Source organism: Gallus gallus, chromosome 1, assembly GCF_016699485.2.
Source record: "Gallus gallus isolate bGalGal1 chromosome 1, bGalGal1.mat.broiler.GRCg7b, whole genome shotgun sequence".
NCBI lineage: Eukaryota > Metazoa > Chordata > Aves > Galliformes > Phasianidae > Gallus > Gallus gallus.
Genome location: NC_052532.1, coordinates 133,368,085 through 133,392,624, shown reverse-complemented (window position 1 = coordinate 133,392,624; position 24,540 = coordinate 133,368,085). Strand labels below are relative to the sequence as shown.

Genomic DNA, 24,540 nt, shown 5'->3' with positions numbered 1-24,540 from the left:
ATCAGAAGCCTGAAAGCGGTGTCCCAGTTTCCCAGGCAATATAATGGGGAAGTGGGCCACACTGGGGGACGATTCACAACCCAGTGGGAAAGATCTGTTGCCTCAGTGCAGAAGGCACTGGGGCTTTGTATTCCTATTCTACATGTGGCATGTGTAGGTGTAAGTAAGGCATGGTTTGAAGCCACCTTTCTCCTCAGAACTCCTGTGGGACATGCATTTCTCCTGCTCAGTCAGTAAGCAACCCAGGCTCTGGCTCTTGAGTGCTCAAGGCCCAAAGCTGTGGGCTGGGAAAGTGAAGGAGGTCTTCTACCACTCCTCCTTTTTTTTTCCTCTGCTTGTCTTCACTGTTAGTCCCTCCTCCACCTGTGGGCTGATTCAATTCAGTAATTTGGCAAGAAGCTAGTCTCTGGATTTTGTTTTTCTGATTTAGAGACCTGAAGAGACTTCTGCTACCTGACTTCACCAAGTCAAGTAGCAAAAAGCAATTGGCAGAAGTGTCAAGCTAGGAGCAGGGGATGGGTGGGGGCTGGCAAGCTGGCATTTGCCAAACCAAGGGTGCAAGTGGGAGCAGCCTTTCACCATTTAGGGAAAGCCAGTGGTACAGTGGACATCCATGAGCTTTAGTCTGCTGTGAAAACACACCTTTCCCCCCCTAGGAGATCTGTGAATCATCCCAGCTACTCACAGCTACTTCCCTGCATGGCCTCACAAGGGCAATTGTCAGTTTTTTCCCATACCATTAGAAACTGATTTGGGAAAGAACACCTCCACCTTACCCTGATGACCGAGACGGCATTTTTCTGGGTGCAAAAAAATATCCTCACAGATATACAAAATCACATAATTAAATTGAAGTAGTTTAATCTTAAATTAAAATTCATAATATCTTTCTGGAAGGTTGCAAAGCCAACCTAAAGTAAATGCTGATCAATTCTATTTTATTTCTTGTCAAGTCTTCCTTTCATCTCACACTATGAAGCAGAGAAATGCCTGAGTTTTTCCCTCAGACTTTGATCACCGCATTACCATGACAACAATGTATTTACTGTAGCTGTAATGGACAGACTTCAGATGTCAACTGGGTCCCTTGGAAGTCCATGGGGAGCTTTTGGTCTCCTTATACCACAGTAAATGAAAGAACGATTCTCTCATCCGAAGAGCTATCTAACAGGTAACTTGTATTTGCTCTCAAATTCCGCCTGCTCTGACAGCAATGTCCACTGCCTTCCATCAGTCTTAAATCCACCAGCAGTTTTAATGATATGGGAAAACGGGTCAAACTTTTATTTATCAGTATGCTTTGTGCTTTGCTGACTGAAGACCATAATCCAACAAGCTAATGCATCAATCTGACAGGATGTGATGCATGGACATGGTGAAGGTGTTTATTGTTACTGTTTATGTTACTATTCTTTTCAGAGCATTACAGCCTTGCACAACAAAAGAGAAACGTGAAAGGCTTTGTTCTTACACAGTTCACAACTAAAGGATGGTATTTTTGCATGTATATAGGTTTGGTGCATAAAAATATATGATAGAAACAAGACCTATTACGCTCCTGAAGACATCGATACGTGGGAGTAATCAAGTCACTTCACCAATAAAAAAACCCTTCCAGCTCAAGAACAAGCTTCATACCTTACTGAATTACAGATACAATACAAAACAGCACATGTAACTCCTGCTCAGGATGCAAGAAACAACTTTGTTACAGCAAGCTTCTTAACGTTTGTGTTTTCTTACATTAAGGACTTCACGTACAGATAACAAAATCCCTTTTGCACAAGGTTCTGCAGGGAGTAAAGTATAAATATATATACAATTTTTCAACAATGCCCGTCAATCTGCTCCTAAAAGATGCAATTAGAAGATCAGAAAACTAAGTTAAAAGCCCGTTTGATCTCAAGAGTTTGGCTATATACTGACAATTTTGGAAATCATTCATATCGGAAAGAACCGTTGAAGCTTTATATAGATCTGAACATGTACAACTTATATTTTCTCAGGTATAAAAATAGTGCATAGTTCTTTAAAATGGAATTGTATCAGCAGTCATAAAGATGACTCTAGATGCTAGTAGAAAAATTATTTAAAACCAGCTAACGTTTAATTTAAACCCTTGAAAAGCTGATTGAACCATACCAAAACATATCACAGCATCAGAAACACCTGAAAATGAGCAAGAAAGTATCATTGTGTGCTCAATATTTATCATTTCTCAGGTATGTACACTTCAAAATACAAATGCCAGACTCTATGGCAAATTTAATCTTTTAAACTACCTTTAAAGCCATATAAAGTCTTATAACAAAGTTTGTAGGGAAATACTTTTCCACTAAACTAAATGCATTTTTTTTCTTTGACCTGCCTCAAGCTTGCTGAACCACAAAGGACCCGTCTTTAAAACCGATAAAGAGGGCCAAAGTAGTCAAACTACTGGAAAGTTGTGAAGAGAACAGAGCAAGACAGGCAATAACACTGAATGGCCTCATTGCAGCCACAAAACTCTGCGTGATAAAGGCAAAAATTTGGTCACACTGGAGTTCAAAGGAGCCAACATTTCATAGTAAACATGCTTTCCACTGCTTGCTTGGTGCAAAGTAGATGTGAACCCAGAAGACATTCATTCAAAATACCCCAACGTGAAGGGAACCAGCCATGACCCATAAATATGTTTGCATTGTACATATCCTGTTCTTCCAAACTAATTTTTTGGGCCCATCAGCAGCCGCAATAATGGAACTGGACAGCGCTGCTAGTGGTGGTAGCTGTTGGCCGTTCCCATTCCGTATCTGGATTAGGTACACTGACTCTGCCCTTCATGACCTGGCAGCGTCGTGCACAAAATTCTCTTCTTAGCCCTGTTTTTTTGCCTTGCCACTTGAAGACAGTAGATTTTTAAACTAAGAACAAACCATGAGCTTAATTTTCATTTTTTTCCTCTTACTCTCAAAATAAAGAAACAATAATTTCAAGAGACAATGGAAGATCTCCTCTAAGAAAAGCTTAGCTCAGTAAGCGAATCTACAAAACGATCGAGATGAAAATCTGAAGTCTTGGGGGTTTTACTACGGCTCATGTATCTGGCTGCAGAAAATGTGAATTTTATTCACGGCTAGGCTTGTAAGATCTGCCTCACCTCTTGCTTTTTCTAGGGAGTGACCTGGGTATTGTGCTTGCCTGGAAGCCCTGCAGGATCCCTCCAGCTAGAACTTCTCTCAGCCACACAGAACCTTCCCACAACCAAACCACTTGAACTGAGATTTTCCAGTCTGGTGTCTTCCTTGGGTTATGATTATTCCTGATTTCAGCCAAAACAGTTAAAAAGGAGAAGTGGTACATTCTTGAGAAATGTTTCACTATCTTGCTTTGCAGGTGCGTGTGGCCTCTGCAACAAGGATATCCCCAGTTAAAAACCAACTGGAACACCAACATTTAATAAAACTGAAGCTTTCACCCTGTTACATGGAGATCAGCATTGTCACTTCACAACTGGTTCAGGCCAGGATAAGTCAGCTTTGGTGGCACAGAAATGGTTCCATGCTTGACCCGTCCCCCAGCTTAAGCCAGCAGTTGTGCAGTGACTCAGAACTGATTGGGAAACGCCAGCAAATTAATGTGACTTAAAATGACTGGTAACAAGAAACAAACAAAAAAATGCGAGCATAGTGCAATCATTAAATCATTAAGTACTGAATCATAATGAATATGCAGGAAGTGAATAAATTAGAATCACACAGGCAGGCTTAATTATACTATTTCCTAATTTCTGAGTGCTTGACTTTGCATCCATAGTGGTTAGCATGTAACGCAGCTTCTGTGAGCACATGACTTTGCTAGTGAAAATCTTCCTTACTGGGCATTGTTATGACATTTCCAAAATACCATCAGACTTCCAGCCACTTCAGCTAACAAGCTCTGGCAGCTGCCATGGTCACAGGGTACCGATGTAGGTAGGGACAAGGAGAAGCAGCAAGAGGCAGGGATGAGGTGCTCTTCCTATGGGCTTTGTGAGCGTTTGCTGGCACCAGAGAAGTGCTAAGTTTGCCAGGAAGCCAGTGGGCTTCCATTCCAGGTGCCCAAGAGAGCAAGCAGCCCGTGTGTCTCTCTGATCTCAGTCCAGCCTCATGTTTGAGGACAATCATCTGCTCATCCCTATTTCTGGCTTTCCAAGTCTCAGGTGCTTCCCAAGCAACCCTGTGCATTACTCCTTGCTTTCCAATCCCACTTCCAGTCTTTGCTCAGCCCAAAGATCTCCTTTGCTTCTCCTCCAACCACTTTCTCCCCACTGTATTGCATGCAAGTTGCCACCCTGACCTTCCTCCTCCCAGGCTCAGCTTCACATCTGCCCCCTTTCCAACCCTTTTCTTTCAGTTGGCCACAGAACCCTCACTTTGCCGCACCTCATACTGGGGGCTCTTTCTCCATCCCTCCCCTCTCATTTCTCTCCACTGCCATGATCTGCAGCTCAAAGCTCCTGGTCTCCCTTGCTCCTCATTCACTCTGTGTTCCCTCTCCTGCTGGTCATCATTTTCTCATTGCCTTCATCTCTCCACTCACCAGCTTCCTGCAGGACAAAACACAGACCCATTTATCTTGTCCTCCAGGACACTCATGAAAAACTATTCATGGAACACAGTAAGGTGACTTAAACCCACAATAGCTCCAAAGGAAGTCCTGCTTCCTTTCCTTGAACCCACCACCACCATTTATATGTCTGCACCATGAACCTGTTTACGAAAACACAGCTGCTGAAAATTAACCTATCCACACAGAGAAAAGGTTAAATTTCAGCAAGATCAGCTTCCTGGTCTTGCCTACAGCTCTTGGAAAAGGGAAATAACAGAAATGAGTATTCAAATTTGGGAGTAGGGCAGGATCATCTTTTGCAGTAGCAGTACACACTCACTAAGGCAAAATTAAGGTAATCTTGCAGGTACAGCTTTAGTACTAAAGGGTAACATTTGATAAAGCAATGGAAAATTGGTCTTAAATGGAAAAGTATGCTACACTGACAAGCTGCCTGAATTCATTCCAGAAATGTCTCACAACTTCTCAGCTATTGCTTTGATCTCTAAGACAATTGCCTTGCAAGAGGTGTTGCGTTCTGTCAGAGCAAGAGGAGTTTCACCTGAAACAGAATTCTCCAAAAGAAACCTGGAGACTAGCTGGGAAACAAAAGTTGGGGGAAATATCCAACAAGTTATTAACTCCAGATTAATAAGCAGAAAAAAGGTTGGCCAGAATGGAGTCCCTTCCTACCTTAGATTCCCTGTCATCTTTGAAAAAATAAATGCTTCTCAGCTCCCGTGCTACTGTGATGACTGCTCCCTTTCCACCCAGCCCATCCCTGTTGCAGCATACGTGTGAGTCAGAGTGGGGAACTAGTCAGCCTTTAAATATGCACTGAAATCTTTCCATATTCAGGAGAAGACTTAGATAAAATTCTGAGCAAATGGGTAATGAAAAGCATGTGCCTAAGTGTTTACCTGAATAAAGTTGCTTTGTCGAATCTGTGTTAAAATGTCAAGCGCCCGTCAGGCATGCTCAGCATCTTCTCCAGCGCTCCTGCACACAGAGCCTCTGCCATGATAAATGTTGCCTTCCCAAGGGGGAATTTTATTTTTTTTTCCCAGAGAGTAGCCCAGAAGGAGAGGAGCCATCAGACCAAAGATAATGCTTACCTCTCCCTTACACCCCTTGCTTTCCCAGACCGCAGATCAAAGGGGAGGTCTAGAGAGAAGGAGAAAAAAAGGCTTTCCTAAGAGAGCCATGAGAGATTCCCCATCTCCCAGGTGGCTTTCCAAGCAGCCCGTAACACAGCAAGGAGCTGTCTGTGCCGCTTGCTTGGAAGCTCACAGACTGAGAGATGGAAAGTCACCGAGTGCAGGAGTCAAGTTCTTTATCGACATCTCCTCCTTCCGAGCTGCTCTGCAGATTGCCAGTGTGCAGGAGGGATTTCAGACTGAGCGCAGCAAGCTGACCTTTTCTCCTACATGTGCTGGCTCACTGGAGAGGAAGCAGAATCATCTCCAGTCCGTGTGATTGAAGAAGCCATGGATACTTTGGCTAGTCGGCCATTACTTATCATAGTTGGGAGACCAAGTTGTTTAAGCTGAGACTTCTGAGGGTGAAGAAAAAATGTTTCACATTTTACATTATCTCTTGAAAATATGAAAGCTTGCTGCAGTCCTCGGATACAATATTTATGAATTGGTCTTTCAGCCAAATCCACTTCTGCATAAGGATACACAGCTGCCAGTACCAAGAAGTATGGTACTTCCCAAATATATCTTTGCCATTTTTAAAATCACTCTAGAGGCTTGAAAATAGTATTTCTTTCTTTGTAAGTTAAATCTTTAGGTCTGGTGCTTCAAAGAGAGCCTGAAATTAGCCAGATTTTTCTGTTTGTTTGTTTGTGCACGAGAATAATTGATTAAATCAACACAAGCGTAACTGATTATACACTCTAAGAACAGTGCTGAGGAATTCAGCTGCAAAACGAGCGGCATTGTGAAGAGTTATACCCAGTTCTTATGCTTGCATCTCAGATATGGAATCCCCTCTCAATTACACAGCCCCAATTTTGAAACGTCTCATTACCTTCCGCCACTGGGTATCTAGATTTTGAATGAACTTAACCTGCGTTATCAAGACAGAATTGTTTTAGATGTCTCTTTAAACTCTGTCATGAAAAGGAAAAAGATTTGCATAGAAGAATATTTAAACATGACTTACAAAAATATATCATCCTCCTTTCATTAACCAGCATGATGACCCTGTAGTAGTTTCACAGTGGGAAAAAATCTGCAGAGAAATATGGCAAGTCTAATACCAATTATGACTTTGAAAACACATATATTATAGATCAGGCAAACAAAATGTGAATTCCAAAGCTAAGCACTGAACTTCTATCCCCAGGTACTCTGAAAAATAACCTATCTTGAAAAGAAATTGAGAAGATTATCAAATTTCATATTTGGTCAACAACAATAAATCTATTGTTCAGATACGGTTTAAATCATTCTTTGGAAAAAGGCAGTTTTGAGCAAAGGATATAGCAATTGCATTAAAGAAGTGATGCTTTCTTCACTGGCATTACACTATGTATTTAGTCTGTAGTTTTTAATACATTTCAGGTTTTCCAGAGTAACAGCAAATTGGACACCATGAAACAATATTTGTAACCTTTACAAAAAGAGAAAATGTGTTTGCTTATTTGAGGAAGAATAAGCAACTTTAGCATTATGCCTTTTACATTAAAGGGAATGTCTGGAGGGATCCAGATGCTAAGGAGCTGCGAGCTGGTGACATTACTTTGAAATTCTTTACTATCCATTAAGAAGGCACACAGTCATTATTTACTTCACAAGCATGAATGGGGTCTTTTGGAAAAGAATTTGAATACCAGTTCAACTTGCAAGAAAATAACAATGCTTAGCACTTTCAAAAGGCTTTCTGTCTTAAAACCAAAAATAATTAATAGGTAGAAGTGAGAGAATGACATTGCAGAGGCACCAGCAGGGACAGGGCATACAGGGAAGGCACAAGAGCAGCTGGAAGCAATGCTCTGTGCTACACAAGGAAACGCCTCACGACGCTCAGCCACCAAAGTGGATCAACACCCAGAAAAGGCTTCACCATGGCTCCTCTTTCTGCCAATCACAGAGTCACTAAGGCTGGAAAAGACCTCTCAGATCATTCAGTCCAACCGTCAGCCCACACCCACCATGCCCACTAACCATGTCCCTCAGTGCCACATCTACATGTCTCTTGGCCACCTTCAGGATTGGTGACTCCACCACTTCCATTTGCAATGGTGTATTTAGCACAGCACAGCCCCCTATTTGGTGACTCCCTCAGACACATGGCTGTGAATGCACCCATCACTGATCAGAGCCTACTCTTCTTCTCTATTAAGCTGCCCTAGTTTGTAGACAAGAGGAGTGTTGCACAAAGGCATTATGTTTGTGGTCTAAGCTCATATCATTGCACAATACAATTATAAATAAAATCTATCTATTTTGAGATTTCCAGTTTTGTTGCCATCAACAAAACCCTTTTTACACAGACTTTAAAATCCTGAAGTATTTTCTCCTGACTGCAATACTGTGCCAAATATTTTTGTCATTTCAAAACCCAATTTACTGCTAAAACCCTGCATGAATGCTTCAGAGGAACTTTTAAGATCTTGCCAGAATACAAGGAAAGATTACTGAGATGGATTTTGTGCAAATAAATCCCTAAATCACCAATCTTATAAACCTGTGCATCACCCTAAGGCAAGTACATGGATACAGGCACCTATATGTAGAAGTAATCTAAAAGAGACAATGAAATTCCTTGATACATGCATGATCTATACGCAACTCTTTACGGTACTGTAGTCAATGAAGGTGGGGATAACAGGAGAAGTGAAAGAGGGAAGAACAAAGGAAGGGAGGGAAAGGGGAGAAGCAGAACGTACCGACTGAAACAAATATAAAAACCAAGGTCCTCGTGAAGAAAGCTGAAGATGAAAATGATGTAAAAGGAGGAGGAACAGATAAAATAAAATAAGAAGTCAAAAAACAAAACAAAACAAAACAAAAAGACAAAGTTTAGTCCTATCAGAAACTCAAGTAATTCTTTGTCAAGCCAAACTCCCCTTGATTTCAGTGGGAGTTTTGCCTTAACGAGGACAGTAGGATAGGCACCAAATGCAGCTTTATTTCTATACTTGAATAACAGCAAGATACAGCAAGATATTGTACTGTTGAAAAAGACTGTGCATTTCTGAAGAAATATGGATATTAGGGGCCAGGCAGTATAAGTGTAATTGCCACAACCAGCTGGGACACATCAGTGTGCATCAGCTTACAATAAAGCCCTTCATGCTCTAAGAAAGAGAAAAGATGAAAAAAATGGACTCATGTCACCTTGCAAATATCCGAAATAAAGGTCCAGAATCATTCCAGGGAAGTTTCCATTTCCTTCAGTGACAGCTCTGAAAACAAACAAGATTCTCCAGTCCTTCTTATTAAAAAAATAATACAAATACAACAGTGAATATGAGTGACCTATTTATTTTGTATCCGCGTCGCTCTTGCTGAAATTGTTGGAAATGCACCCATGTGTTTCACAGAAGTATTCTTTGATTAGGCTGTTTTCAGGCAGAAAGGCTGAGAAAGTGTATTCCATAGATATTGCACTGATAGAGCGAAAACTAAACCGGGGAACAAAATACTCTTCTGACCTTGGTAACCAAAGATAAAGCGACTTCTAAAAGCCAGATGCTCATCAGATGAACAGGATGAAGATTTTGGCTAAGTAGTGGCCTTAATGGTCCATGAAGAAATCGTATACCTTTATAAATCATAAATTAAAGGAGCTCTCACTAGAAGTGTAATTGGGCTGTGGGTATGTCAAATGCAAAGCCTCCAATTTAAAACCTTTTACTGTTTTAGATGTCAAAAGCAGGAACGGGCAAAATACCACAAGTAAAATCTGTGGAATTACAAGTAAAAGCAACAAGGCACATTTTTTTTATAAGAACTATGAATAGCAGAAAAATACCCTGACTCCGCCTGATCACACTGCACACACTAATAATATTTATTATCTACAGGACGCTGCAAGAATATCAGTCTTATCCATGATATGAGAAATACTACATCAGTTCTCCATGACATATTAATGAGAGCCATCCCACCCAAGCCAATAAGTCCAAGATGTACTCATAGTTGGATTCATTCCGCTGATCAGACACCTGGCAATTCTCAGGTATTGCAGTCACATCCACCTGTTGATTGAGAGATTACAGGTGGGAGCTTCCTTGTTAAATGAGCCCTCCAGCTTAACGACTCGACACACCTAAGGGTGAATCAAGAGAAAAAAAACTCGGGTTGGCTCATCAATGACAAAAATATAAAAGTATCAAACTCAATTATTATTGTTTGCGGGACTAAAATTATGTTAAAGAAATTCATTGCCATCTGTATGCTTGTTAATTTTCTTGTGCTGGTTTTCTTCCCGACAATTGAACACTATTGTCTATTTTTAAAGAAAATAAAAGCTGCTTGAATAATAACTTGTTTTTCCCAAGATAGAGGAAATCATAGCGATGGGCTTTAAGAATGGTCACCGAATTAGAAACGAGGATGAAAAACAAGTATTTTCCTGTTCAAGGTTTTCACTTTAATGTGTTTTTATTTTCAACTCGATTGAGTGCTGACTATAGAAAATTCAAGGCTACCAGGACATTAAGCTGCTCAACCGACTGAGAAGTTTGATGCTGTTTCTAAAAAGTGAAGCTTATCTGGGAAACGAAATCAGTGTCGCTGCTCCGAGATAACTCTTGGGAAGAGAAGTTAATATGGCTTGTTAAATAACGTTACATGAGATCCAGCAGGATCCGCAGAATCCAGGAGTGCTCTTGGAGCTCCTGCTTGCTCCCCAGCTGCTTATGCAACACCGCTCTCCTGCTCAGCGTTAAGGGCCTGCCATTCGGTTACATAAGGCATTCCTAAAATACATACAGGCACTCATACAGTTCAGTTACACGCTGCCTTTGAGTCTCTTAGCAGCTAGCATAGAGGAATTTTAAGAAATGACCACAACAACTTGCACGTTGCTGAATTTCAGATTGTTTCTGTCATTTTCATGCAGCTATTTCTCATCTAGAAACTAGTGGGTAACACCAGCACAAGCTACGTGTAAATACTTTGACCACTGCTTAGGCACTACAGAGGTCTTGGTTTGGAATGGCTGTGGTGTTCATTACCCAGGGCTTTAAAATCTGCCTTTCAGGTGATTAAGAAAATTCTGGTCCAGCAACCAGCAGCCAACACAACGGCGTTCCTTTAACCAGTGCCTGAGTGCTGTGGATAGGTGAAGAAAATGATTGCTCTACAGATTCTCCCATCCTTTGGTTGGAATTCCAAAGCCTGCGCTTCTAATGGACAGATAAAACTAATGACAGCACTGCCAGGTCAGGAAACAAGATCATTGTGCCCCAAACCCTCTCTCTGATCCTGGACAGCAGCTAAGGCTGGGGCAGGCTGTGTGAGGCATGTGGAAATACAACAGTCTCCCAGCAGAGACTCCTTCAGCCAGGCACTGTAGCTCAGCATTCAATGTCTCTTGGCGGAGTTGCTTCTGCGAATGTAATTGCTTTCTGAACCCACTTGAACCCAAGGAGATAAGACTGCCATCCTTGGCATGACTGCATAGCTAAATAATAGGACACCAGGGAGCGAGCTTGAGCCCTGTACCCTGCTTTTGCAGCCCTGGATAAGCTTTAGCTCACACCCTGGCTCTGCTTTGGAGCATATCAATCAGTTTCCTCAAACCAGCTCTTTCCACTCAAAAACACCACCACAGGGCAGGAAGGTGCAAGCCACCACGAGCTGCTTGCACTGGGTTCCCCAATACACCTCATATAGCAGAGCAGGCACAGCTGGGGGACCACCCGGCCCAGCCACAGCCAGCCACGATATCAAGGAGTGCACAGAAGAATACAGCAACTCAAATGCAGTATTTCCTCAGGATATTCACCAGGCTTCCAAGAATTTGCAGATCAAAGCTTCCTAAGCAAGAGGCAGTGGTTTTGTATTTAATAGCCGGTGATGGATTTCTCTTCCATGAACTCATCCAGTCACCTCATTAGCTGATGTAACCTTTCAGCATCCACATCCTGTGGTGAGGAGCTCGGCATTCGACCACACTGCTCGAGGAGCCACCTCCCTTTGTCTCAGTCCCCACGACTGCCTGCTTCACACGGTGCCCTCATGGCTCTCTCTGACAGCAGTCCCTCCCAGCTTGCCTCCTCCATGCATTGCAGGATTTTGCAGATTTCTGTTTCCCTTCTTGCCAATCATTGCTTTATTAGCCTTGTTGCTACTCATGCAGAAGCCACACTGTTCCTCTGATCATCAAACCCTGAATCTCCTAATCCCCTCGCTGCCACCATATGCTTTTGGAATGGAAGAAATCAACACGTATAATCTCAAATACGTGGGTACGCCCATAGTTTCTGCAGTGAATTAATGACTTTCTTTTTTATTATTTCCATTGTTTTGTTTAGTTTTCTACACTCACATCTGTATGTTGCTTTGGAAGTTTTCTGAGTTGCTTATGGAAGATTTTATCTAACTTTCTGCATCTTCAGTGACTTGTGGCAATGCATTTCTATGATTTTGTTTTGGCTAACATATACTCTCTTTCATTAACTGTCAGTATGACATATTACATATGAATGCAAAACATATTACATTCACTTGACATGAGGATACTCAAAGAGAAAGGATGGTTTAGATGTCCAGGTAAATGATGCTTTGTCATGCTGGCTCTTGTTCCATGTTTTGAAATAACCAAGAAGTTTCATACTTGAACTTCCGAATTTCCATTCTGATCTCAAGCCCACACAAACATCCTTCAGACTTTTTTCCCATATGACAGAATCACAGAATCACAGAGCAGCTTGGGTTGGAAGGGATCTCAAAGCCTCTCCAGTTCCATCCCCTGCCGTGGTTGGGCACCCACCAGCTCAGGCTGCCCAGGGTCCCATCCAACCTGGCCTTGAGCACCACCAGGGATGGGGCAGCACAGCTTCTCTGGGCAGCCATACCAGCGCCTCACCGCCCTCTGAGTGAAGAATTTCTTCCTACTAGCCAAACCAAATCTACCCTCTTAGTTTAAAGCCATTACTTCCCCTCCTATCACTTACATGCCCTGGTAAAGAACTCCTCTCCAGCTTTCTTGTAGGATCCCTTCAGGTCCTTTTGTATTTTATGCACAGATCCCTAACAATAGTGGTAAAACAGAAGGACGCACTTTCCTTCCTATCACAATCAGGCCAGAAAAAGACCACCTGTTTTACACAGACTTGTGCCCAAGCAGGAGAAGGTGAGCTCACCTCCCAGTACCCCACCATTTACACAGTCAGGTTTTGGAATACTTCAGAGCTCTCAGCATGGAGCAGGGTGTGCATCTGCAGAAAACAATGGCATTGCCTCACAGAGCTTATAGATGAGGGACAGGACAAGGAACAACAGGAAGGTACTGAGAGCAGACAGCAAAGTGTGTGGCAATGCTAATGGTTACTAACAAACGTCCAAGCTCACCAGTGGCCTATATGCTGGGAGAGGTTTATTCTTCTGAAGCCACAGGTGAATTTTCAGACTGATGCCAAATTAAAGGCAGGCAGTATGCAAGAAACACTGATCTCTGACGTGGTTCTTGAATAAAGGAACAGAAGAGTCTTTCTGTTCCGAAGTGTTATTAAACACGACATTTGGGTTGGACTGACGTATGCATCACTGTTTGCCTCTAGGGGAAGAGACACAAGAAATGAAGTATAAAAAGCAGCTCTTATCCCTCCATCCCCAAAAAGTACATGGAATTCATATGTATTGGTATAAGAAAGGTGTGTCCCAAAACCCCTCAGCCCAATCTACCAAGATCCCTGAGTCATGATAAGATAAATGCAAGGAGTAAACCCCGTCTGCAGTTTCTCAGATGCTTCAGCACAAGCCTACAGGGCCACATCACATCACATTGTCCTTCCTGCCCTACAACTGTTACATCTCTGAATTCAGCTGGTGATACATCAGTACACACATCCTGCGTGGCACATAGCAGCGTGTCCCAACAAAGAGTCCCCAAAAAATCCCTGTATCCCACTACATAAACAAATCCACCACCATCTCTACACTCCGCTTCAACAGTATTACATGGCATTTCCTTTTCAAATTTCAGTAATCAGTGTCAGAACAAGAAAGTCAGTCTCAGCTGATGGTGATTTCTGTTGAACTTCCAGCCTGAATTAAGTTAGCTAAAATACAAATATTTGCATGGCCTCAGCCTAGTTTCTCAAATAGAAGTTGTAATAAGACCAAGGATCAACAGAAAGCTAAGCCAAATCCCGGAAAATGCCTGGTTTTCATACAGATAATGATCTCCCCACAAAATTTGCAACTTGAGTGCATCTGTCCTAAGAACCTGAAAGCAAAACATTGTTAAACACAAATGAAAGTTACTTAAATCCTAACGTCCAGCTTAGGAAGAAGGAAAAGCAGTAAAGTACTCACAAAATACACACTTGAATGCCATTCTCAGTTGTTTTCTATGTACCATTTACCAACTGTACAGAGATGTCATTTGTTTGCTCTAAACTTATGGCTGTGCAAAATGCCCTGTCCTTAAAGAATGCCAAGCTACAAACTGGAACAATCAGCTGCTGATCTTCATTTTCCTACTTGAGGCAAATGTGTTACGATGCAGCATCAGCTCCATGATGACATACTGTTTTGTTTCCACAGGACTTTGCTGTGTTGATTTATTCTTAATATACTGAGCTATAAATTCTTCCTGTGGAAAACCCACATCAGCTTACTGCAGGATGAGATGAATCCTGGAGGTCCACAGCACAAAAGCATAGTGTGAGACTTAACGGGGACATACGCAGCTGCCATCTCGTCTGTGGCAAGCCCATGGCTAGAGGAAGGTGGTGCAAAATGCACCATGAGCAACAAGAGCTGCTTCTCAGAGCAAGGAGACCACAGAATGATAGAATCACAGAGTATCCCGAGTCGGAAGGGACCCATAAGGAGCATCGAGTCCAACTGCCGGCTCCACATAGCACCACCCAAAACTCAGACCGTCACCAGATGGCAGAGCAGTTCATGTGGGGCAAAGAAGTAGAAGCAGGGGCTGAAGAGCACAGAAGGCTGTGTGAGGGAGAAGATGAGAAGGACAAAGAACTGGTAATAATACAGTCCAATCACTGAAAGTCTGCAAACCGCTGGTTTTGCAGGCCAAGATCTCTTGTCCCTGTCCACCACAAGACTCTCACCACGTGTTCACCATTCCTTCTCCAGGTCTGGGTTTTCCCCCCTGTTTCCAGTTCCAGCCCTTCCTCTTCACCTTCCTGCCAAGCTTTGTTGTGTACCAACTCCACCAAGCCCTCTCACTTGATTCCAAGGTCCCTGCCTTTCACTTCCACCACACCTCCATCACCAGTGCAGCTTGTCCCCCCTAATCCCACACTCTCTTTCCCCATGCACGCGAATGAAGCAGTTTCCCTTTCCTTCCCCACCCGATCTCCATGCCAGCAGGCACACTCAGCCACTGCAGACACAGCCCCACGTCCCCTCCTTCTGGTGCTCACCACAGCAGCAACATCTGGGAAGAAGACCTGCGCAGGGAAGCCCGCTCGGCCCTCCAGCCACGAGCAGGAGAGCTCCCATCCTTCCCAGGAGGACGAGCTCGGTGTGTCATAACACCGGGAGCATCTCCAGCAGTGCCACGGGCAAAGCCCCAAATGCCCACCACTTCCAAATTCTGGAAGATTTTCATAGGCTCAACGTGACGCATACCCCCGTCACAAGGTTGATCCCGAGCCAAGTATCTTTTTCCTGTTCCAAAACACAAAGCCACAAGAATTCAAGGGTTTCAATGAAAGTGTTTTTCAACAGAGCCAGAAAAAAAAAATGCGGATTCACGGGAAAACAAAGATCAAGGTCTCCTAACGCGGGATGGGATGCACCTAAGCCATCTTTGTCAGATACGTGGTCAAAGAATGCAATTTCCTCTCAGCACGCTTTCAGAAATAGCTGAACCATTTTATCTGAAACTTCCCAAAGAGATTCTGTCTTCGGCAAACACTCAACCCGGAAAATGTCAGCCTACTTTCAAGCCTAGCAAATGCATAAGCACCTGAAAGCAGAGCATTGTATTAGAAAGCACAGGGTAATTTTAACTGTAGACAACATCTCTGCCTATGATAAAATAACAATACCTTCGAGTGCTGGGCTAGAAAATGGGACAGCTGCAATTCTGCAAAGTATAACCTACGCGTTCAGCACTTCACATAGGCAGGGCAGCACCTTTACGCGTGGAGGCAGGCAATTTTAGGCATCCCTGCTGGCTGCACGGGTTGGAGCAGGGCTCAGCAGGGCAGCGGGGCCATGTCTGAGAGGCGTGAGCGCCGCTAAGTCAGTGCCGGCACACAGCCTGACGCCACGGAGGGACACAAACCAACACTCACTCAGGGGCGGAAGGGGGACGGCTTCCCTCTTCGAGATGCGGCCACCTGTTGAGCGGGCACTGAGAGCCCGGTTAGAATCATAGCATCACAGAACGGTTTGGGTTGAAAGGGACCTCAAAGCCCATTCATCTCCAACCTCCTGCCGTGGCCGGGGCTGCCAGGCACTAAGTCAGGCTGGGCAGCCCCGCAGCCACGAGTCCCGCAGCCCTCCTGGAGCCGCAGAGCCGCAAAAAGATTAAAGTTCCTCTGCCGGCCGCGATGCTCAGAGCCGCTCATTAATTCTGAGTCACTTGAGTGAAAGTAAGCTGCCGCCCTGCCGACAGCAACGGAGCGCCGAGTAAAGTTTATGGACGAGCGTGCTCGCTAATTGACAAACCGCACGGTGACCGTGCAGGAGAGCACCAGCACACGACTCCTCGTGAAAGAAGTGCTGCGCTGCTGCTGAGCGCTGCGTTCAGCATTCCCCCACCGCGCACGCTGCGGGGAAGCGAGTCGGGGCTGGGCGCGCGGCTACGGCGAGCACCGCAATCCCTGCTCTCCTGCAGACGTCCCACCGGGCCTCAAGCAGAGATCCCCCCGACCTCACCGCAACTTTTCCTCCCCCGCGCCAGCGGTGAGGCGACGACCCCGCACCGCGCGGGACTCCCGGGGACGGCGGCAGATGCCCCGATCCCACCTCTCCCCCCCACCCCCCCCCCGCGGCGGGGTCCCGGTGGGCTCCGGGGAAGGGCGCGGGCGGGTACCCCGAGGGGGCCGCGGCGCCGCGCGTTACCTGGGCTGCCGGTGCTGCGGGAGCGCGGCGGGGAAGCCCCAGCCGCCGCCGCCGCCGCCGCTGCTGCTGTCCGCGGTGGCCACCTGGGTGCCGGTGCCGCCGGGCTGGATGCCGCCGCTTCTCCGCTGCCTGCCGGTGCCGCTGCGGCAGCGGCCGCCGCTGCTCCAGGCGCGCAGGAGGCCGGGCTCGGGAGCCGGCAAACTCTTGGTCGCCGCCGAGGAGCCGGGGACGCCGCCCGCCTCGCGCCCGATGCCGGGGCCGGTGCCGTGTCTCATGGTGCGCGGGGCCGCCGCATGCCGCGCTGCCGCCGCCGCCCCGGGCGCCGCGGGAGCCGGGCGCGCCGGGGCCAGGGGCTCCGCCGGCAGCGGGAGGCCGCCGGGAGCCCGGGCTGCCGCGGGGGGGCCGGGAGGCCGGGGGCCGGGGGGGCCGCTGGCTCGGGCTGCCGCTGGTGCATTAAGTTAGACGCGCGGCCGGGAGAAGCGGGGCGGCCGCGGGGGCCGCGGGGCCGGGAGTTGGCGGCGAAGTTGGAGCCCGGCGGGCGAGGCGGGGGCGTCCCCCCCCGGCCGCCTCCATCCCCCGGCCGCCGTCCCCCCCCCCGCCCTCAGCCGCCGGCGCTGGGGGGCCGCGCCCGGCGCCCCGCGCCCATGGGCGGCCGCGGGCCCGGAGGCTGGAGGCGGCCGATCGCCCGCGCCGGCTCCCTCCGCCGCCCGCCCGCCTTCCCCGGAGCTCGGAGCCCGCGGCCGAGAGCCCGGCTGGGCGCGCGAAACGGGTGAGGGAAGGGGAGAGGGACCCCGGCTCCTGGCTGCCCCCTCCCCGCCGCCGAGCGCCCGGGCTTCGGGGAGGGTCGGGCCGGGAGGTGGGCAGCGAGAGGGCTGCGGAGGAGCTCTCCCGCCCCGGCTCCGTTTGCACAAGTGCAGGGAATGTTCCACTGACCTACATATTTTTCCAAACATACGTGACCTTTTTTTTTCTCTCTCTCTCTCTCGTTCTGTGGGAGGAGACAGGCGTGGATCCAAGAAAAGGAGAAGCTGGAAAGAGAACGAAAGGGGAAGCGGGGGAAAAAAAATAATAAAACCTCAACCAAAAAACCCGGCCCTGAATCAGGGATGGCTTCACAGCGCCTCAAGCAAACCCGGCGTGCGGGCTACCGTACGGGACCGGAGCGGCATCCCCGCGCCGCGCTGCCGGCTGCCCCTATATCCCGTATCCTCGCATCCGCATGTCCCTATATCTCTACATCCCTTTACCCCTACATCCCTATATCCCCATCTCCCTTGTATCCCTACGTCCCCCCATCCTTACATCTCCATACCCGTGTATCCCCCTATCCCTAGATCCCTACCCCCCCGTATTCCCACATCCCTACATCCCCCTATCTCTGACCCCAGAACAGTGCCGTGGGACGCCCGGCGGGACAGCATCCAGGTGCAGCCCGGCCCGGCCTCACTCGGCGGCCGGGGACATCCCCCGCCCGCAGGGGACACCCCACGAGCTCGGAGCAAGCCCCGGCCTCGCCGGGCACAGGCAGCAAGTCCCGATGTGGTTATGCAACGCCGCACCGGCAATTAGAGCAAAACCTTGAGAGAGAGCTCTATTTTTTTTTTTTTTTTTTGCAAAGTAGGTCATTCTTTTTATTCCTCTCTTCCCATCATTTATTTTTTCTTTCTTTCTTTCTTCTTCTTTTTTTTTTTTTCCTAAGTTCTCCTGAAAATTAGCCAGACAGAGATAAGGAGCGTGCCGGAGCTGGGTAGCACTCTCCCTCACTACCCATCCCTAGGAGCTCGGCCAGGGGACACAGGAGCTGGGCAGGGGAGCACTTCCAAGCCCTGCTTCCCTCTTCCCCTTGCCACCATACCCGGTGACTATGATCCCCACCGCACACGGATATTATCACAGGAAACTGTCACACTCTTCTGCTGAGCGCCTTCACACCGTTCTTTCTCCAGCGGGCATGACTAATGTTGAAAGGGTAAAGTTGTTTACTTTTAACCAAGATTAAATAGAAAACTTTGCAAAGCTCCTCCCTTCCGTTGGATGGAACCCAGCAGTTTTTTTTTTCCCATTTGGAAATTGTCAAACAGTGGTTAAACAATCCTTTGGCAAACAAGTAGCACCCGAGGGAATAAAGCATCAGATACATGGGGAGTGGAATAAAAGAGATTGCTGTTCTGGAGGTATTCCTCTTGTGTTGCACAATGAAGTACAACACATAATCTTCAAGCCTTGTAAGGGTAAAGAAAAGGACCTTCCCAGGCCCACATACCACACAAAGCGATATGCCCCAAAATGATCTCCAGAAATGAGAAAGGGAGCACCCTGAGGACAGTACCACAGTGGGAAAGGCAGCACTGGGACATGCATGCAAAACTGTGCCTGAGCTGAGTTTTAATGCATTCCCCATGAATTTGTAGTGCCTTCACTGCACAGATGGGAAGTGAAGCTGGCTAAGGTTTATTTCTTCATTCATCCCCTAGGTTACTGGTGTGTACTTGAATTACGGCCACCACCAACAGGTTGGCTGAAGGCAAGGCAGGGTTTTCCCAGCACATACCTGAGCCTGTTGTGAAACAACGACTTCTCCAAGTCCACGGACCTTCCTCCCATCCAGCCGCCAATGGAAAATAACTGCATGCTATCGCTGCTGTGTTTGGTTTGGAAGCCAACCAAGGGACTCCGCTGGGTGCCACGTATAAGAACATTGGGGAAAGAGCCCAGTATTCAGTTTTAAGAATGAAATCGTTTTATAATCACAAAATACTGGTAAATTGCTTCTCAGCCATCAGGAGCCTGCAATCTCAAGTCGCAATCCCTTTGTTTCGACTAGAATAGGCTGGCCAACCATGGCAGCCCAGAAAAGATGCACCAGGGCTACCAATGGACTGCCACCCACCAGATGGGTGCCTCCCAAGGTGGGAGCCACAGGGGGAGTGGGAGATGACAGCAGCTGCCCTCAGGACATAACTGCTCCAGTGATCTACACATGGAGCCTACTTTTGGGTTGGTGGTTGTGTAGAAGGAAAAAGGGCCCCCAAATAATCTTCTTCTAATCAATGTGAATGGTGCCACAGTCACTGTGGGAGAGGGGGCATGGTGGAAAAGAAGAAAGGAGCCTCCAAGAAAAGACCAGTTTACATAGAATAGGGTGCTATTTTCCGATATTTATAAGTAAGAAGGAGATGAGCAAGGATTAATTTGATTAATATTACCCTTGCGTTAATTAATGGGCAGGACAGACAGATGTGGAGAGCTGCTTCCGTGTGTAACGCACTTCTGTAACCAGTTCTTGCAGAGATTTCTGCAGAGAGAAGCAGCCTTTGGAGGATGAGCATTATTTCCCATTCTGCAGCTTACAGGTTCCTGGGAGAGGCATAGTTATCACCTGGCAGCACGCCCCTGAACCAGGTGCCACAGAGAAATGGGAGCCAAATGCACCCTGCCGGTGCTGCCCAGAGTGCTCGAGGAGGATGTCTGATAAAACCCCAGCTCTGTGCAGCTAGGAAACCAAGCTGCCTGTTTTCCTGCATGGTTGTTACAAAATAAGAGCCAACGTGTTGATTTGAACTTAGCTTAGCCTGGTTAATTTTGTAGGAAAAAATGTATCTATTCCAAAGGGTATTCCTGGAAAGACTTCGCCTTATGTACAGCCTACTTGAGAGTTTAGTTCTTCAGTTTATTCAAAAGAAGGTGTGCAGGTTTTCTTTAAGCGGTTAATGCTAGGAGGAAGCAGGAAGAAGGGCTGAAAAATTAGTGACTAAACTTTGAATAGATTTCATGTCTGGAAGGGTAGAAATTGTTGCTGGTTGTATAGAAGGCCCTGAATCCTACCACTGCTCAGCAATTTGTGGCCGAATGTCTGCAGCCTTCCTGTGGATCAAATCTGTTCTGCAGCACAAGCTAAACGTATGCACTCAGCTGCTGCAGAGCAATATGTGTACCAGCCTGGAGAGCCCAACCTCGAGGCTGTGGAAATAATAATTTCTGGTGTGGGACAGACAAGATGGTCCCCTTACCCTCTGGTTGTCCTTTGTTCCTGCCAGCCCAAACACCGCATTATCCTCACTTGTGCTGGGATGGGAACACATTTCACAGCAAAGTCTTGGTCCAGCAGGACTGCGCTGGTTAACGTGAACAAGGAACTATGCCCTGGCTGTACCTGGGAGAAAGGCTCTGAGCTGAAATCAGGCTGCTAAAGCTTGGATAGCCTCGAAAGATGTTCAAGAAAATGAGTTTCAGACTGAAATCTAGCAGTAAAGTATCCATTTTTCTCTGGAAGTCTCAGTGAGACAGGAGATAATGAAGTGTTGCAGTCCCACAACTGAATTAAGAACAGCTGGGAGGGGCCTCAGTGCAAACGCAGCATCTTTGGTTTTACCATCACTAAAGAGAGCAATGGCATTAATGGATCTATGCATCTGTAGAAATATTTTAATTCTTGGCAGGTTTCAACCTTCTACCTCTTCCTGAAGCTCTAGGAAGGTGCAGCTACCATTGCCTTTCTCCTTACAGCAGCTGCCTGATCCTTCTCTCCACTGACTTCAGGAGGAAATGGGTTAGGCCTGTAGCTACCTCAGCTCCGGGTTCTGAATAATCTTTCCAAATTCTTTATTACTTGCTCCCTCTCTTTTTTTTTTTTTTTTTCTGATTACTGTTCTTGCTCACAACCTTGTTGGTACACTACTTAACACCATGCTTGCTCTTTCAAGTTCTCAGCTTTCATTGATTCTCTGCAGCACTCTGCTCTTGCACCTACCTTCAGTTCAAAATGTTTAACGTGGATTAGTAAAACTCTTGAAAAATCACATGTGAAAGTTATGTAAATTACTGAAATAATGCAGAAATCTTCAAACTTGTGGGCCACATGGATTTGGCCTTGCATGTAAATCTTACCACCTATGATTTTCAAAAAGTATCAAGAAAATGTATATGCCTGGATTTAGAAGCTTAACTTAAAAACATTAGCTCAGAAGATATTGCTCCAGGATGCTTGTAGCATAAACAGTGAGATCTTTCTCATTATCTTCTCTTATACGTGATAAAGGAATATCATGGCCACTGATTTTGACCTTCTGCACCTCCAGGGTGCAGAATTTCCCAAGTGCATCTGGTCAGGTGTCATACTGTCAAACTAAAGAATGTTGATCTTGACATAAAAAAACCTTGGGCTGCCCCCACCAGCTCAGGCTGCCCAGAGCCCCATCCAACCTGGCCTTGAGTACCTTCAGGGTTGGGGCACCACAGCTTCTCTGGGCAGCTGTGCCAGGGCCTCACTGCCCTCAGCAAAGAATTTCCTCTTAACATCTGACTTAAGTCCCCTCTCTTCTAGTTTAAAGCCATTCCCGCTCGTCCTGTCACAATCAGGCCATGTAAAAAGTTGATCTGCTTTCTATTTTGTCAGTGGCAATGAGCTTCTTTGTGGCCTGTTCCTTCTTTTTTGTCACTGTCAGCTTCTCTTTGTGATACTCATACCATCTGCAGTTCTGCTTTCACTGTGAGTACTCTGGGACAGTGCTGAACACAACCCTAGCAAACAATTTCCCTAGTGCCAAATCTGGTGAGGTGATTCTGTTGCTTTTGCGAAGCCGAAGCTTTGACTCTGACATCTTGGAGCTGTGTTCACCATCGGTGCAGGCTGGTGGGGGAGGCTGTGCTGCTCTGCTCTCACGGAGCACTACAGAGGGGAGGGAGCAGAGGAAGAGAGATTTATGGAGGTAAATATTGACTCAAAGAAAGGAGACGTAAAGGAGAATGTGGGAGAGTTGTAAATGAGCCAGAGAGGATGGAGAGAATTCTTCAGCAACTGTAATTAGGTTAGATTTCAGAAGTAATTGCAGTGTTCCAGCATCAGCAGATCCTGTAGGCAATATTTGCCTTCAGCTGTTCTTGCAGAGAAACAGGCAGGGCCTGATCCTGACGTCGCTCAGTAATTGTGCACAGATGTGGGCCCGCCGCCCCGCCGATTCACTCCCATTGACAACTGGAAGCGGGAGCTGCGTCAGGCCGGGCCGTTCTCAGCCAGACACAAACACAGCTGTGTGTGTGGACACAAACACACAGCGCCTTTTGTTTCTCTTGTCTAAGTGGAAGAATATGCAGTTAACAGAGCTGCCTGCGAGGGGGTGTGTTAGCAACCTCATATTGAAAAAAACGTGTCTTGGAGATGGAGGGGATGAGGGTGAGGTGGTAGCAGGGCCTGGTCAGGGCCACGTCCACTGAGGAGGGTGCAAGGAAGCCAGACAAGTGCCGGCCTTACCCCATAGGGTGATGCAGGACCTGGGGTGCCAGGCCTGTTGCCATCGCAAGTCCTTTAAATGTGTAAAACCAGATTATGTAGGCTGTCTGCAGGGAAAATGGATTTCACCTGTAAGCCTTTTGCAGAGGTTTTATATTAGCAGTTCATGCACCATCAGAAAATCAATTACCATTGGTATTACATGCAGATGAACAGTGCAGAGTGACGGAGAATTCATTTTACACAACGCTTTTAATGAAATGCTAAATACAGCAAAATGTTTTCCAAATGGTTCTGTGTCAGAGGCGGGTCTCTGCAGGGAAGTCTGCACCTGTGCGATTCAGATGAGGATTGAGTCTCATACTTCATGATGCTAACATTGGTCAAGTACATATTTCTGCCAGATTGGAATGAAGAGGACAGCAATCCGTCACCTGCACTGAAAAGAACTTAGTTTCACACAGAAGAAGTTGTTTTCTTTTCGCTAAAAGAGTTTTACAGGCTGTGTTATTGCAGTGTCAGTTATTGCAAGACCCTGAAATTGACCCTAAAACTGAATTACTCCCTTGTTCCTAACACTCTTATAATCTTTTCCTGTTCTTAATGCCAAAGCAGTCTGCTGATTAGATTTGCTGAATGTATTTCAGCGAATCATTGACATCAGCACCTTTTTACAAACAGACATATATGCAATAACAGCCCTATTCCTATCTGGGTCAAAGAAAGGAACTTAGATAGCTGTATCAGGAAGCAATTATGAAAATAAGAACAACTATGCAGGGCCAGACCAAAGTATTCTGTGACCAGAAAGAGATGTGTGAGGAAGTGAGTAAGAATAACACAAGCATGCACTTCCCTGGAGTGCTCTTTCAGTCGTCAACAATTTATTCTCTGAAGCTCTCCTTATGCCCATGTAACCACTATGGGCAACATCTTCCTGCAGGGAACCCTGCTGCTTAACTATACACTTTATGAAGAGCCATCTGGTTCTGCTCATTTTGAACCAGCTAGCTTTATTTGGTGTCTCTTCATTCTCATGTTGGAAAAGAAAGAGAATACTCAGTTCCTCTTTACCTTCATTATGCTGTTCATGGCCTTCTAGACCAACGTCATAATCCCTCTCCAACAACCCTTTTCCAAGCTGGAAAGCCAAAGGCTGCTTCTTTGCTCCTTGTATGGAAATTTCTCCATGTTTTTGGTAACCCTTTCTGCTCTTCTCTGATTGTTTTCCCCATCACCTTGAAAGTGAGGATGAAGATTGCACATGGTATTTGACAGGCAATTCAATTGGGTAAGCACTAAATCATTACCGCTGCATGATGGTGTTCTCTGTTTTATTCTCTTTTCCTTCTCTAATAGTTGCTAATGTGTTACAGTGGCTCTTGAGTCTTTCAGATCTCAAATTCAAGGTAAATTTCAGTTACGTGAGCTCAATATTTTTTTTTCCATTTGCATTTTTCCAATAACCTTGCTGAGTCCAATGTAAAATAATAAAAAATTTGCATTAACTTA

The 24,540-nt window shown here is 46.2% G+C and overlaps 2 protein-coding genes across 8 annotated transcripts in view; one reads left to right on the top strand and one right to left on the bottom strand.

Annotated features, from left to right (window-relative positions):
• The window catches only part of NPAS2 (neuronal PAS domain protein 2), a 98,055-nt gene extending 80,968 nt beyond the window's left edge, over positions 1-17,087 (bottom strand). For 4 of the 7 annotated variants that reach the window (XM_015277677.4, XM_015277679.4, XM_015277680.4 and 1 more), the window contains exon 1: positions 16,800-17,087. In XM_015277677.4, coding sequence (XP_015133163.1) covers positions 16,800-17,074 — 275 coding nt within the window. In that variant the 5' untranslated portion in view covers positions 17,075-17,087. Of the gene's footprint in view, positions 1-15,148; positions 15,311-16,799 lie in introns of those variants that run through there. The other 3 variants (XM_015277683.4, XM_015277678.4, XM_015277682.4) reach the window with 2 other exon arrangements.
• Positions 17,073-24,540, top strand: LOC107051958 (transcription initiation factor TFIID subunit 4-like). The gene is made up of 3 exons (XM_046904051.1): positions 17,073-17,192; positions 17,262-18,768; positions 19,274-24,540. Exons 1-2 carry the CDS (start codon positions 17,073-17,075, stop codon positions 18,366-18,368), a joined length of 1,227 nt encoding a protein of 408 aa, XP_046760007.1. The 3' UTR covers positions 18,369-18,768; positions 19,274-24,540.